The sequence below is a fragment of the Coloeus monedula genome (assembly GCF_965178545.1).
Source record: "Coloeus monedula genome assembly, chromosome: 1".
NCBI lineage: Eukaryota > Metazoa > Chordata > Aves > Passeriformes > Corvidae > Coloeus > Coloeus monedula.
In genome coordinates this window covers 50,196,324-50,212,199 of record NC_138781.1, presented here as the reverse complement: position 1 = coordinate 50,212,199, position 15,876 = coordinate 50,196,324, and the positions used below count along the sequence as shown (strand labels likewise).

Below are 15,876 nucleotides of genomic sequence, written 5' to 3'. Positions count from 1 at the left end.
CCTGAATGCAAAGTTAGTAATAAAACAATTAAAATTTCATTCATTTCCAATATCATAATCTCTTCTATGTGCTTCTTATTTTACTCCTCACTTTCTGTACTGTAGCACTTACACATCTTGCAATATGGGAAACAACATTTGAAGATTTAAGGATTTTTTAAGATTCTAATTTCCCTGTAATTTAGTTTTTAACAGTTTATTACAAGTAACTCATTAACAGCACTTTTATTTTCAGATGGGGGATACAGATTAATCTGAACAAGAATATTTCATCTTTGAATAAACACTTGCTTGTGGAAAATAAAGTGCTAGCAATTGTTGCATCACAGAGAATTACTTTTTTAAAATCTTCTTTCTAATTACAAGTATCATAGGAACAATAAGGTAAACCTCTGGTATTTAAGGCATTAGCCAAAAAAAAAAAAAAAAAAGAAAGAAAAAAAGAAAAAAAAGCAACTTCCAGTATGCTGGAAGCAGTCTTTGCTTTCAAGTCAAAAGTGAGTAGACAAGCTCTCTGGTTTTGGTAATGAAACATCTGAAATATTAAAAGGTTGAAATACTTTGAGGAAGCGTTCTAGCCTTTAAAGACAAAAATCACTGCATACTACTACTACTACTTCACATTTTTGCTAAAAAGCCAGTAGATTTCTTTTGCTATTGGTACCTAAGCAAACTTTAATTTATTCAGCTCAAGATTGTCTACGCATGTCAATACACCACTGACTGCAGCACAGACCCACTCTCTAGTAACTGGCATAGCTGCAAAATACTGCTAATACATATTCAGTACAGTGAAGACGGGGGAAAAAAACCCCAAACCAATCTGCAGTCTGAATGAATCTCATTGTTGATGTCCCTTTTTCATGCTTGCCAGTGAAAAGAGATGAAAAAGGAATAACACCAGTATAGCTTTCCTAGAACCTATTCAGCGCGTCAGAATGCTGGACATCAATATGAACTTTGATGGTATCTTGGTGTTTAAAGCAGCTGTTAAGGAATGAATATATGAATACAGTGAGCTAAAATCCGGTTAAAGACTGGCCATGCTTTTCACCTTGCTGGGGTGATGCTGTCATATAGCAAACCACCATAGAAGAATTTTTTATTAAAAAAATGGGAAGTCGCAAAATAAAATTGCAGCTTTTCTGAATTCAACAGGAATCTGGATAATTTGCTTTTGAGAAACTGCATTTTTTTCTTGGCTCAGAAACAGTGAAGTGACCCTTACTTGAGGCTCTCCTGTGAGCTAGAGGACGACCTGTCGGACTGAGGGAGAGATGCTATACTGCCAGAGTTCTTCAAGTAGGTCTGAAGGCTTCTTTGATAGGGTGGCTCCAGAGAATTGTACAGAGTCTCAGCTTCACTAGGAAAGTGATTTCTAAGGCCCAGATAAGCCCTGCAAAAGAGAATAACCACATGTAAATGCTCTATATTTTCTTTAAAGGGTGGAGTCAGGAAGTAAAGATTACAGAATGAACCATGGATGGGAGTGAAAGGAACTGAGACTATGTAAAGTATACAATGCTTATCAAATCATAAAATAAATCAGCTACATTGACCGAATTAATCTTTTCAAAGTAACTTAAATCCATCCTCTGAGTATCTCCCATTCATTTACCAGTTCTGTGAAGAAACAAAAGGGATTATTTTCTGGCCTTCTCAGTAGTCAAAGTGCTGCAATTGTTTAAAGACTTAATTAATGGGGGGAGAATGATTATGCAGCAACATCAACGTTTCTAACTTGTCTTTCAGTAGAATCATCACATGCTGCAGAACTGTATTGACTGACTCAGCTTTGAGGATGTCTTTTGAAAAAGAAACTAGGTAGTAATTCAGGACAGAAACATCAGTTTTCAACCAAACAAGCATCCTCCTCTTCAGCCATGGATAGCAGATCACCTTGGATTAGAGCCTTCTATCACTCATTTAGCACATGCAATTTTTCAGAGCAAAATTAATCAAAACTCACTTTCTTGCCTCCACTCTTGCTTCTGCATCAGCATCGTGAATGCCCTTCTTGATTGTTTCAACCAAGACAGCTGCATGCCTAGAAGAAAGATATTCTTCATGCTATTTTGCTACTCCAAACTCTAAGCAGTAGCTTTGCACTTTAATTAACATTTCACCAAGTAAAAAACAGCTGCAATACTAGTTCTTTCCAAGATATGCAGTAAACAAACACTTAAGCACACCAACGACATAACTGTACCTTCTGTAAAGGTTTAGGTCAGCTTAGTCCTTCAATCTAAAAGGATTTTAATCGACTTTTCTGACATATGTCCACCTATCACACTTAAAAACTTATTTAAAAATACCCTTTTTAAGACTTCTGCCTTCCGGAAGTGGAAAAACTATTTCCACTGTTATATTAATAGTAAGAAAAGGGGAAAAATTAAGAGCATAAGTTTTCTTTCAGCTCTGAAAGCTTTTGGCATGTGAGTTCTAAACCTGAATACACGCTCAAAGAACAGCAAAGTACCCATCAGAACACAAACTTGTGAAGATAAACAAATTTTAATTCAAGGTAAGTTTTGGGCAGGAGGTTTGTTAATTGGGGTTTTTTGGGGGGGTGGGGGGGTGGGGGTGGGAGGTGGTGGGTTTTGTGGGGTTTTTTTAGACACTGGCATAAATGAAGTGATTTCCCCATTGCTCCCTTTCTCAGGGGCACCTTGGAGGATAAAAATGTGGCTGTGGAGCTGGATGAATTCTTCAGAGCCTTCTCTGGATGCCCTTTAGTCTCTTTGCTCTTACCCTGTGTTTACACTGACCATCCTGTAGAACTGATGCACGTACTATTTCCCCATCTATCTGGAGAAGCTACAGTGTGTCCTTACTCATTACCACAAAAAAGTCCTCCAGCCTAAGCCCACTTGCCTTCTTTTACAGCAAACACACAAACTTCCTCCTTCCAGGCGAAAAGACAGATGCTTACCTGTGTATGCATTGCTCACACGCAGAATAGGAGAGGCAGAGGGTAAGGAGAGGAGGCAACAGGAAGCCAAGGCTGGAACATGCAGCTCTCCTTCCCCCTGGCACCTGAATGAGCCACATGACCGGCTGTGCTAGAAAGGCTGTCTATGCCAGAAAGGCTGGCCAACACTGAACAACATAATCCAATTAAAGGATTCAATAACAGTATTTCTGTCTTAAATTACATTAGCAGTTTATTTTAGGGGAAAAAGTACACAGGCCCATACCTTTCCAGTGAATGTGTTTGCCACTCTTGTAATAACAGGTCTAAAAATTCAAAGGAGCGCCTAAAAACACAGAACAAGTTATAATTAAATACTCATTTCTGTAATACGCGTGTGGAATAAACACTAACTTTCTTCTTTCCCCCTGAGGGAAATAAATGAAATAAAAGCTCATTTATCAGTCAAATAAGGGCACTGGTCACCTTACTGGAAAGTCAAAATACTCTGTATATTAAGCAAACATGCAGGCTAACTGATCTTAAAACTTCAAAATAATAGATGTAGTTCAATTAATGATGTGCTGCTCAAGTCATGTTACTACACATACCCTATGTTAACTGTATTAGTCCTAAAATAACAGACATAAATTAATAAAGTTGAAAAAATTGGAGTAAAAAATATTAATTTAAAAAAAAAAACAACTTAAGACACAATATAATATTTCTATGGCAGTGTACTTCTGTCCCAAACACTATTCCCATCCTTCCATCTGCCATTACTGTGTGTAGCATAAAGGAAAACATGAGACCATTAGTACAGGGCTCTGCATATAGAAAGCACTGCAAAAGATTTGCTGGCACTGTATTAATGAAGTTATGTAACTGTATTCATTATTAATTTGGGAATCCTGACAATTTAGCAAAGTGCCATTAGCAGAATGCATACTTTTAAACTATTTCTGAAGCTAGATGCTGACAAAAAAATCAAACTGACGCAAGTTAGGGAGGTGTAAATAACAATTTTCACACAGGTAGTGAACTTGACTACCTGAAACTATCACTTTTTCTTGTTATGCTGCATCTTTGACCTGCTCTGGAGGGACAAATTTGAGTTTTGTTCTGCACAAATCCTTTGGACACCAGCAAGGCATGGCAAGAACCCCTGAAATGCTTTTCGTTATTACAACTGATCTAGTGTTTTGCTGTCTTTCCAAAAGAATGAAAGCAGTATGGAGACAATGCCTTCACTGATGCTCACTGGATTGTGAACTGCAGTACCAAAGCCACCCACAGTCTAACGTTCCTCAGTAAAGCCACAGCATGTGGAGGCACCAAAGCCTTGTGAATTGTTTTTGCAGTCAAACCCGAAGCTGTGGCAGGTCAGTACAATCTGGGTTGAGGTAACACTTGCTTTGAATGCAAAGGCAGCTCAGACTCAAAGGAAATAGTTCAGATGCTCACACTGCTTCCTACATACACACAGCGACATCACTTTCAGGACTAGTGGAGGTCCAGAAACAGCATTAACTGCTCTTGTGTGATTCAGTGCAGAAAATGACACTCTGTCAAAAAACAATTAATTTTTTCAGAAGCCAATCCAAGCGTTCAAGCATCGTGTCCTTGGAGAAAGCAACAAGCTGGAGATGCAGCTGAGTTGTTGAACATGACAACACATGGACGCTCTGTGTCCTATCTAAGGTAGCAGCCACCGTCTCAAGGCTGAAATTAATTTTTGTAGTTTACTGGGTAACAGTTTCGTGTGTTCAGAGTTTATGGCCATAAATCTTCTAACACGTTCATTTTCAACATATGGTAAGTTGTTTAAAAAGCAACTGCTTTAATAATTTTCATTTATAATGTACTCACCTTCTAACTGCAACTGATTTTGAGGTACAGTTGCTTGTTATTAAAGGTATGAGTCGTGGCACATGAGTATGCTATCAAAAAAAGGACAAAGCAGTTAATGAGAAAAGCATTCCTGAATTCTGAATTTGTACTGTACTAATTAATTCGAACAGAATTAACAACATAATAAAAACGGCAATAATTTAAAATGCTTACCAAAGCTAAACCATAGAATACTATTAAATAAAAGACTGCTGTTAGCATGTCAATTGATTAAAGCTATTTTCTTCCAAAACGTCAAGCAAAAACCACTTCCAGTGCCATCAACAATCACATCATGATATGCAATACTTTGCTATCAAAAGTAATATAAGAAATTCAAATGTAGCTGCCTCCTCAAAGGAGTTGCAAGCTGATGCTATTTTAGTTTTGCCACAAGAAAAAAAACAGTAATAGATACACCCACCTTAAAAATCAGGTTTATAGAGCAGAAAGTGAATCAACAAATATGAAAATATAGGCATTCTTATAGGGATCAGTATGATTAGTGCTACAAGGACCAAACTTCCTTTAATGTAAAATATTTCAATAAAGTAATAAAAACATTGACATACAATGCTTATGTACACAATATATATGGAAACACCTAGCATCCTGATGGAAAAAGAAAACAAACTACGCATTAGATCAACTACATTAAATCCAAGTGAATTACAGAATTCTGAATCAAAGCTGCCTTACTTCAGCTTTTCTTAACTAATTGTAGACAAAAAATATTAACAATCTGAATTCCAAGTAAGAGTAATGTGGTTCAACAAATCTATTTTCAGTTAATTTCTTTAGTCCTTTCTTGATTAAATACCTAAGGTAATTTCTAAAACAGTCCCCAATACAGTGTGACACAGTAGGCTAATTAAAAAAAAAAATCCAAGATCTTAAGAAGTACAGTACTGAAGAATTCTTACTCTCTTATGTATCACAGCTGCAGGATATAAACACACAAATCACAAAAAAAGCAGAGATAATCATCAGCTCACAGAGTACTGCCAATTTCAGAATTAGGAGGGAATTAATCAAAAATTCTGGAAGAGCATAACAGTTACATTTGTTCATCTTGATATATTTTTAAACACAATTTTATGGGGTTTGTTTGTGTTTTGCACAGTTTGCAAATTGAAAAGAGGCATATGACTTCCACAAAGGGATAACAGGCAAATCAGGGGCAAAAATAAAATATTTTTACAGATGAAGAAACCTGTACAAAGTCTTTGGAGCCATCGATGTTATCATCTCTAGAAAGTGTTTTGCAAAGCAATCAAAGCCTCAGGCTTGCTTTCATACCATTTTTAAGACGGCACATTTCATCTGCTACTCCTTTGAGGATGTAATGATACATGCCTCCTCCCAAACCACACTGCAGATCAGCTGACTAACCTGAATCCCACCTCCTTCTGAAAAAGGTTTCTGCCAGCATGCCATCTCTCCGTGATTCCCTCCCTGCCCCCCACCTTCTTTTTTTTAAATTGGTTTCCTGATGTACTAAGAGTCAAAAAAGAGAAATCAGACTATAGTGTAAGAACTTCCTAGAGAAGAAATATGAAATCCAATGAAGGCACAAAGATGAGATGAAGGTCTTCAAGATCACTGGCATAATACAGCTTCCCTCTTTTTACGTAGACTCACTCTACAGCAATTACACAGTAAAGCACCAGGAACTGCACTGGCTGTCACTGGATTCTGGTGGGAGTTTTTGAGTAAAACACTGACTCCAAAAACTGAAGTAGCTTGGGTCCTAAATATTCAAATGATCAAAGACCCCCTGACCAATACTCATTTAGTCCAAAGGATAGAAGTCCAAAGGGGCATAGGGCTGCACTTCTTTTCGATATTTAATTCTGAAACCTGAATTTTCTGCCAAAACACTCCCCAAAAGATAAACTACATTATCTCATTTTCTCATTGATACATTGTCTCGTTTATTGGTTTGGTATTTGAACACTGTAGATAGGATTTTCTTGCTTTTATGCTTCCAATCCGCTATGTTAAGTCACAGCTAAGAAGAACAGAAATCTAAACAAAATCAGGGCAACTACAGCTGATGTGTAAGCTTGCCTTCAAATGAACTGAACCAATAAAGCCAATTTAATGTAACTGGTGAACTTTTATTTCATACTGCTTTTTTTGTGCTTGATTTGGCTCCTGTGGACAAGCCAGAGTTACTTTCTTACACACCTGAGCTTGTCTTATACTACTACAAATGGTATTGTTCTCTTAAAACTTTAATGATCCTGTGTAAGGTGTATTCCCTCCTTCACTCTCAAGTCTATGCCATCTCACAGTGCAGTGTAAGAGCCTGGGGGAAAAATGCCAAGGGATTTATCTTAGCCCAAGTGCTGATGCAAAGGTCATGCGTGCAGAGGTCTCAGAGCACATTCTCAGAGGCACAGACAGAGCAAGTAGAGATTCCAAAACACACTGAGGACGGCAAAAAGAGGCCTAAGTGATGAAACCACTTAGGTTTTCCAACAACTTACAAAATTAAAACCACAATGATCATAGTAAATAGCAGTAAGTGCTTGGCATTAAGAACACCACAACTTTTAATGTAGAAACTCCCATTTTATGTGAAACACAAAAATACCAGTACCAAGTCCCAAAACTCTAAGTATCTTGCCTGAGACACCAGTCAGTAGAAGATGCTCAAAGAACATTCAATAGAAAACAGCTAGGATAGAGCACTCCTCTGTTCCACATGCTATAGCCTTAAGCACTCAGCTTAGAACGCTCTTAAATCCAGGAATTCAAGTCTCTATTGGATTTTTCTTTTGTGAACTTGTGATTTCTGAACTGATCCATGTATATGTAGCCTCTTCAACACTTTACCATTAACTGCATGGTTCCAAATTTTTTGGGGGGCAAGTGTATACGTAGAAAGAAATACCCTTGCTTTGTTGTTTGCACTTCTAAAAATCTCACTAGTTTCTTAGCTACTAGCTTAACTTTGTCTTTTCCAAGAAGGCAGTTAGAAGCAGTTACCCTTTCAAACACATTTGGTCATTTTCAATTAACATATTACAAAAAAACCCCCAAAACATGAAAACAGACCTGCTTTTCATATCTATTCTTCCATCTTTACTATGACAAAGCTGCAAATTGGTTTCAATGACATATAGTATTTGTCTACCCATGAGAAACATTACTCCCCTGCTGAAGAATGATTTAAAAACCTCTAGCTCAGAATAGTTACTATCTCTGCCAAGAGCTCCTACCTGAAATTCCAAGCAGTACAGTGAGAGAGGAACACCTACCCGAATAATGAACCTGATGGCCGCGCACCCCGAGGTCGCCATCACTTTGGCGCTGTTGGGAACCAGGTTAAAAAGAGTAGGCACAATTGCTTCAGCGCCATGGTCAAACTTGTTTCCCAGAACAGTTGAAAGGTGGCTATTCAGGGAAAAGAAATACAACTTGTTAACATAAATTCATTTCTTAGTCTTAAAATAAGTTCACTGTGGATTTTAAAGACCCATCATTCCAAACAACAGAACTTCTAAATTTCATGATTTCCAGGCACACTAAGAAGCCAAACATGAATGACTTCATTTCATAATGAAAAACAAATACTACAACTGGAAAGCCTAAATTCTCATGTCCACATAAAATATCACTGTATTTCTGCTTCTGAACACTTTGGGACGCATAAATCTAAATTTTTTCATGAATTATTGAGGATTTTTTTCCTATTGAATGCAGGCAAAACTACTAAACTCACCACTATTAGCCAACCATAAATTTTGGTTTCCTTGTCTGGTCAAGGTTGTTTTCAGTTTTAATATAAAAACACATACAACACACAGTAATTTAACCATCCACTGGTGACACCAAATGCTTCTTTTCGTGCAGACAGACTATATATAAAGAAATCATAGCCAGCAGCAAATGACACATCAAATATATCAAAGTTTTAGGGATCAAGGAAAATTCCAGGTTGTTAGGCCTGGATGAGAACATTTGCAGAGTACCTTTACACTACTCCTGACTTCATGTTAGGAAAGGAAATGTTATTTTCTCAAGGTCTTGATTTCCTTGGAAAGGGCAGTTGTATGCTTCAACATTTCCCCTCGGTCTGTTCTAATCAGGAGACCAGCAGAGGAAGGGTGAACTCTGTGGTGCTCTTGAGGCCACTGAGAATCAGTGGTTACATTAATGTCTTCCCACAGGATTAAAAAGTCATGGAAAACAAGGAGATGGGAAAGACTACTCTGGTTTTCCCCTCTGCCCTTGAATTTAAAGGAGTCTGCAAGATGCAAAGGGTGAAGATACCATTTCAGTTTAGCCATGGCTTCTAAAATTATCATGGTCATCTGTGTCTTGCCCAGAGAGACAATCCTGGAAGTGTTCAAGGCCAGGCTGAATGGGCCTCTGAGCAACCTGGCCTTGTGCAAGGTGTCCCTGCACTGCCAGGGGGGTTGGAACTAGTTGATCTTTAAGGTCCCTTTCAAGCCAAACCCATTCCATGATTCCCTGAGAGGTACTACCTCACCAAAATGTTCTATGTTCAAACCACTACAAGGCTATTCATGACTTTACAAGCAGTCCCAGTGAAGTTCTGTGCCAATCAACCAGGCATAAGTGATCCTAAGATTAGTGCCCAATATCACTCACAGCAGTTTGCATTAACTTGCACTAAGTATTCAGTGCAATGACAGTAACTGGTTATTCACATACAATCTCTTACAGGATTATCAACTATGTGTATCCCCTAAGAGAACGAATTCCTTTAAGCATTTCTTTTTCTCTGTGGCTTCAAACCCTGACTTGACTCTTTATCAGTCACAGTGTACAGCAGTCCAACAAGACAATCTCTCCTGCAACACCGATAAAGCATCTCTAAGTCCAACCCACACTAACACCTAGCAAGGTGCACAAAGGCACACGAACTGTACTTACGCTACAGTAATGCAGGCTTCTCTAACCACCTGGGATCGGAGATCCTTGGCTGACAGCTTGAAAGCACCATCCAAGAGCCGTAAATGCTGGAAAAACCCATCGTACTGTGCAGCTCCAGCAACAAGCAAGGACCGAACCTTCTTCAGCTAAAAACATTAACGTGTTTGGTTTAGGACACTGCCAATACGCATTTCAAAATAAAAAAAAAGGAACAGCTTCCCTGTGCAACAATATATGTAGGCATGTCTTTAAAGCAAAATTTTTAAAATATATGGCAGTAATTTAAAAAACTGTAAAAAGTCTATATTATTTAAACTCCAGAGCTAAAAAAAAAAATCTCAGAACTCAGACTACAAATACACAAACACATAATTCGGTTCACCCACCTGTTTATAAACACTAAGATGCCATAAACCTGATTAAAAAATATAAATGCAACATACACACAAACATTTTAACCCTGTAAGTGAAACTTTTCATAGCTGCACACCTCTTGGTACTAATGCTAGCAGGTAACCTGTAGAATATGGAATTTTGCATAAATGCCAAATTTAAACATATAGGGTGGCTTTTAGAAAAGCTTCTACTCAAATGTCAGCAAAAATGCATTTTAGACTTCTAAAAACACTCAAACTTACTTGGTATACAGAAATTCAAGATTTAAAAATTAAAATTTCTTTCATTATCTGGAGTGTAATTACTTTAAGAAAAAAAAAAAAATTAAAATATCTGTATGCCTGGGCTTTAGGAAATACACCCACCCAAACCTGAAACCGGATAAAAAGCTTACCGCATTAGTTCGTTGATCCCAATCATGTTTGTCGTCTGAGAGAATTTCCCTGATTTTGTTCAACGTTTCTTCAAGTTCTCGACTAGAATAGATCTGAAGTATGAAAAACAAAAAAAATCATAAAGTTCATATTGTTAATATCCCAGGTAATATGACAAAGAAAAATAGCTTCAGAAGAGTGAAAACACAATTGTAATCCTGCAAATCTTCCCCCCAAAATTCCAGAGAGCTGTGTAAGAGTTATAAATGGGCATTTGAAGATCAATCTGTAAGGATATCACTGAGTAGTGAATATTCATTAAAAAAAAAAAAAGGCTGAAGAATTAACATTTTCCTCAAGGTTTTGCCTTTCACCTTTGTGATAAGCTAATAATATCCACAATTTCATTAACTCCACTTACAAAAATAAATAATCCAACAGGAGCAGAGGTTTTAGATAATCTGCTGCAATATTATTGCCACTCTAGTTCATTTTCATGCTCACTATTATAATGAAAATCAACCAACATTTTAACTCATTGCAACTCTTTTGGAGCTGGGACTTTCTGAGGAACTAACTGGGCTGTGAGAACACTAAAATTAAACTTTGTCTGAAAAATTAAATTAAAAGGTTTCCATAGCTTCTCTATGTATTGCTACTTTAAGACTACCATTTATTAACTTCTCCAGTCAGTAAATAAATATAAGGAGCCATCTGTAGTCAGAGTTCTCACTATACAGTAAGACCAGCAATATTGAAGTCTGAACCCAATCACGCAACACTCGTTATTTGGTTATAAATGAATTAATGTCTTTATTGAACTGTACATGTACAAGAACAGATTTCTAAAGAAGAAAAGAATAAAAAACCTACTCATGAAAACATTATTGTCAAATAAACTGACTGCCCTTCTATTTCCCTGGACGTAAGTCAAAGGATGCATTTTTCTGCTTACACTGCATACGCAAAATTTAAAGGTTTTTTTTTTCCTCCAGACTGAGAACAAGTTTAAGGGGATATGAAGCAAACTACTAAGCAGAAACTTGATCTGGCCAGGGTTTTTTTCAAAAAAATGTATTTTCAGCTCAACATTTTCATTTTTTTGGATCAGAAGTTTTTTTCCATAACCACATTGGCCAAAACTCAGTGACCCATACACAAGCACCTGGGGCCACCTGAGACACATTCAAGACACAGAGCTGGCAGATGTGGGTCAGGACTTCAAGGAAACTCCTACCTTTCTACAGTAAAAGCTGGACACCAGCATGATAACTTATGTAGCACCTAAACAGCAGGGCCTGATGCTCCCTCATTATTTAAGTACAAGACATAATTTTCGTATGTGCAAGAGCACACAGAGAAAACAAGGGCCAGTGGTTAGGACACCTTGCTCTGCATGAATTGCTTAAGAGCTTTGTCTCTTGAACACACTGTTCTAGCATGTATATATGCATCTTTGATCTTACTGTAAAAACAATGGAATGTCTTTCTTCTGTTCTGTGGTTAAGCTGAATGATTGTTTTCTTTAAAATATCTTAATTTTCCAGGCATCTTCAAATTACTGTATAGAGTCTAGTTTTCCAGTTTCCTGAGCATATCAAATTAATTTAACTTACAGAAGATATGGAACCTTAACTCTACTGCCATCTACTCTTTTTCCAGTACTTTAACAGAATATGGTTATGGAGGCGTGCATATTTCATGCTGGAATGTGGAGGAGGTGAAAGACATCAGAGCTCTAAAACACCTGCATATTGGGTTTCCAGAATAAACAGGGTAGGAACCTTCTCAGAAACAGATGAATCAGTACACCCAGACCAGCTTCACTGTAAGGTAGAAAATGGTTCCTGAATATACTTTACCAACAAAACTGAGATTTTTATTACCACACTGCTGTGTGAGCTCTTCCAGGATACACTGTGGAAGCAGCTTTGCAGTTCTATACATGAGACACGACTGCATCCGTAAAATCCAGAAAGCTATTCCTCATGATTACTGTTTCCTTCACTGGAAGTCACTAAACATTGGATGTATGACTTACTAGAAACAAACAAATTACTTAATGAAAACAATTGGATCCAGGAGTAATAGACTTTCTACTCCACTGCCCACAAAATCAAACATGAGTTTAGTATCACCATTTAATGTATTTGTGTATACTGGTAGCCTATTAATAGTTGTTACACAACCCTAGTTTATTCCAACACTAATTCTGTCAGTACCATACTCTTAAAAAAAGAAGTATTAGGTGTGTCTCAGGAAGCTTTTTTATCAAAATTAATTTCCAGTATGAAAGAAAATTTTTATTTTTCTTTAGAACTGTAAGGGACTAGTCCCTGGTTAACTCAAGATGAAGCTTCCTATTATGGTGACACTTCATGCCATCAGAATTCATGACATGATTCAACCTCCTCAGGATCTCCCTTTACCATAACCCACCGTGACCTGTCTCCTGCTCAGTTCAGAGCTTTATGTACACAGAAAGCTCATCCTACAAGAAAAGATGCAAAAATTTCTCTGGAAACTCAGCATTTCTCTGTGAACTTATCATAAAGAAGTGAAGTGCAACAAGAAGGGAGCAGGATGATGCCTTTTGGTGGCATCTGAGGACCGCTCGATGCACATTCAAATCTCAGTCTGAAGTCTTGGACAAGGAACAAAAACCTTTTGCAAGCTTTTTCATTAAGCAAACCCTGAAAATAGGACTTTCTTGTTGTTAGCCTCTGTGTCATGAGAGACCATGTTGTACAATATACTTACTGCTGCAAGACTGAAACATGCTAGGCACCAGACAAACACAGAAGCAACCTGTACAATGGGTTAATGTCTACCCTATTAGCATTTCTAGGCAAAGAACTTAATTTTTTCTTTAATTACCTGGAACAAACAGAGCTGGACTGAGGAATATTCAAATTGGCATTGCAGAGTAGAATTTAACAAATGGTATAATTTTATCTTGTCATGAAATAAAAACTGTAATTCCACTGTAAAATCCTGTATTTTCAAGGCAGTGCATACCTACTTTAATTTCACAGGAATAAAAAGCAATATTTTAATAATTTCTTTTCTCCCTGCCCTTGATTAATTATACTTTAAGGAGGCCAAGATGAAATTATATGTTCAGCCAATGACATAATGCATTTTTTGCTCACAAGTTCCCACATTAGACTTCTATAAAAATAACTGAACTTGTTTTCAAACAAATTTTAGCTATTAATGGGAGTTACTCTTAACCTGATGTCCTGGGTTGCAGTGTATTCTATTACCATCCCCATCAGCCGTTGAAATCAGGTGGGGCAGTGTTTCCTTGCCTCCTCCCCCCAGACTATCTTGCTGTTAATGGCCCATCATTGTCCTGCCGCATGACTCATAGATAACTCCCTCTGGACTATCATCTGTTAATGAGCCCAATCAACACCTGGCCTTATGACTCATTACCCCATTGTGAGATGCTCCACCCAGAGGGAGGAACCAAGCATCCCAGCGTGGATATAAGCTGAGGTTGAAAACCAGAGAGGAGACCTTTCCACTGGATTTCCAGAGGACAGGAGCTACACAGTCACCATTGGACCTTCTGAGGAGGAGCAGACCCTTCCTTTTCCTACAGGATTGCCACTTCGGGAGGACTGCAGCCACCATTCTACCAGACCACCACCACCACCCTGACTAACAGGGTGCCAGGTTGTATCTTAACTCTGTCAGTTTAACCCAGTGTTATCCGCTTCTATTGGGTTTTTTTGTTTTTCTTTCCCCCTCCTTTTATTTCCCTATTAAATTGTTATTCTGACTTGGTGTCTCCCACTAGTTTGTTTTCAAACTAGTACATAATTTGGCGCCCAACGTGGGGCTGGCTGCTGAGAAAAGTCAGAATTACAATTTCGTATTGTAGAAGCCACCTACTCACTATGATGTTCAACATTCTTACATGGGTCTTGTACCTGGCTCTCTATATTTTTCCGCACATGGGGAGCTATCTGCCGATTGCAATGCTCCTGTGTAGACCAGGGTATGGTATAAAATTTGCTTTATTAGTCTATTATGCCTACTGCATGATAACCTCCGAGACAATGAACATAATTCGGAATATATACTCAACTTTATCTGCTTGTCCTACTTTAGGCTGCTACATCTGGGGCTTCAACAATCATACCCAGCCCCTGGGGGGAGGATTAAAGAATGCTTTTTTCCAGCCTTTCAGACCGGACACAGCAGTTTTTGAAAATATTGAGTTCCCTGTGGATGTTAAGGATGGCATAATCTTCTTGTCAGTTCTCTTCTCTTTTTTCTCTATGACCTGCACTGTGTACACCATGCTTAGGATCAGAGCTATGGCACAGCATCCCCAGGATGAGAGGAAAAAAAAGAGCCGAGCAACAAGCACAATGTCTACACAGATTGTCGCAAAGAAGAAAGGAACCAAAAGCATAGTGACAGCATCCATGTCTACGCAGACTGACGCAGAGGAGAAAGAACCCAGACACAAGACCACAGCGTCCATGTCCACGCAGACTGACGCAGAGGAGAAAGAACCCAGACGCAAGACTGCAGCGTCTATGTCCACGCAGACTGACGCAGAGGAGGAAAAAACCAAAGGCGCTGTCAGCATCTCCACACAAACTGTTACTGAACCAGAACAGCCTAAACCGATTGCAGTTGCCCCCGTTCAGAAGAAGAAATCAAAAAGCAAATCAGTCCGCATAGTGACTGACGAGGATGCAGCAGGACCTTCGCACCCAGCAGAAGAGGCAGAGCCAGAGATCATCACTCGGTCGCTATCCCTGGGTGAGCTGCGAGACCTGCGGAGGGAATTCACCCGCCAGACAAACGAGTCTATCCTGACCTGGCTGCTCCGCATCTGGGATGCTGCAGCCAATGACACCATTCTGGACGGAAGTGAGGCCAGGCAGCTGGGATCTCTGTCCCGGGATGTGGTCATTGACCAGGGGATCGGGAGAACCCAAGAAACTCTCAGCCTCTGGCGGCGACTGCTTACAAGTGTAAGGGACAGGTACCTTTGTAAAGAAGACCTCCAGGTGCACCAAGGGAAATGGAGCACAATGGAACAAGGTATCCGGTGCCTGAGGGAATTGGCTGTGCTGGAGATAATTTTCTCAGAAGATGAGAGATTTCCGAAGAGCCCAGATGGTGTCCAGTGCACATCACAGATGTGGTTGAGGTTCGCACGCCTTGGACCAGAGATATACTCCCGTTACCTGGCAACACTGCAATGGAGGGAAGGTGAGGACAGGGTGGGTGTCTTGGTGAACAAACTGAGGATTTACGAGGACACCGTCACAGCCCCATTTCGCACTCATGTCTCATCTGTGGAAACAAGGCTGGCTGAGCAAGTCCGGAGCTTGATCGAAGAAGGCCATCAGAAACTGAAAAAGGAACTTA

The 15,876-nt window shown here is 38.9% G+C and overlaps 1 protein-coding gene across 4 annotated transcripts in view; it reads right to left on the bottom strand.

Annotated features, from left to right (window-relative positions):
* CLASP2 (cytoplasmic linker associated protein 2) overlaps positions 1–15,876 on the bottom strand; it is a 150,934-nt gene that overhangs the window by 55,218 nt on the left and 79,840 nt on the right. For all 4 annotated transcript variants that reach the window (XM_082297500.1, XM_082297502.1, XM_082297501.1 and 1 more), the window contains exons 10-16: positions 10,500–10,592; positions 9,710–9,855; positions 8,068–8,203; positions 4,781–4,851; positions 3,198–3,257; positions 1,970–2,047; positions 1,229–1,396 (exon numbers count right to left, since the gene is read on the bottom strand). In XM_082297500.1, the coding sequence (XP_082153626.1) occupies positions 1,229–1,396; positions 1,970–2,047; positions 3,198–3,257; positions 4,781–4,851; positions 8,068–8,203; positions 9,710–9,855; positions 10,500–10,592 (752 nt within the window). The remainder of the gene's footprint in view (positions 1–1,228; positions 1,397–1,969; positions 2,048–3,197; positions 3,258–4,780; positions 4,852–8,067; positions 8,204–9,709; positions 9,856–10,499; positions 10,593–15,876) is intronic.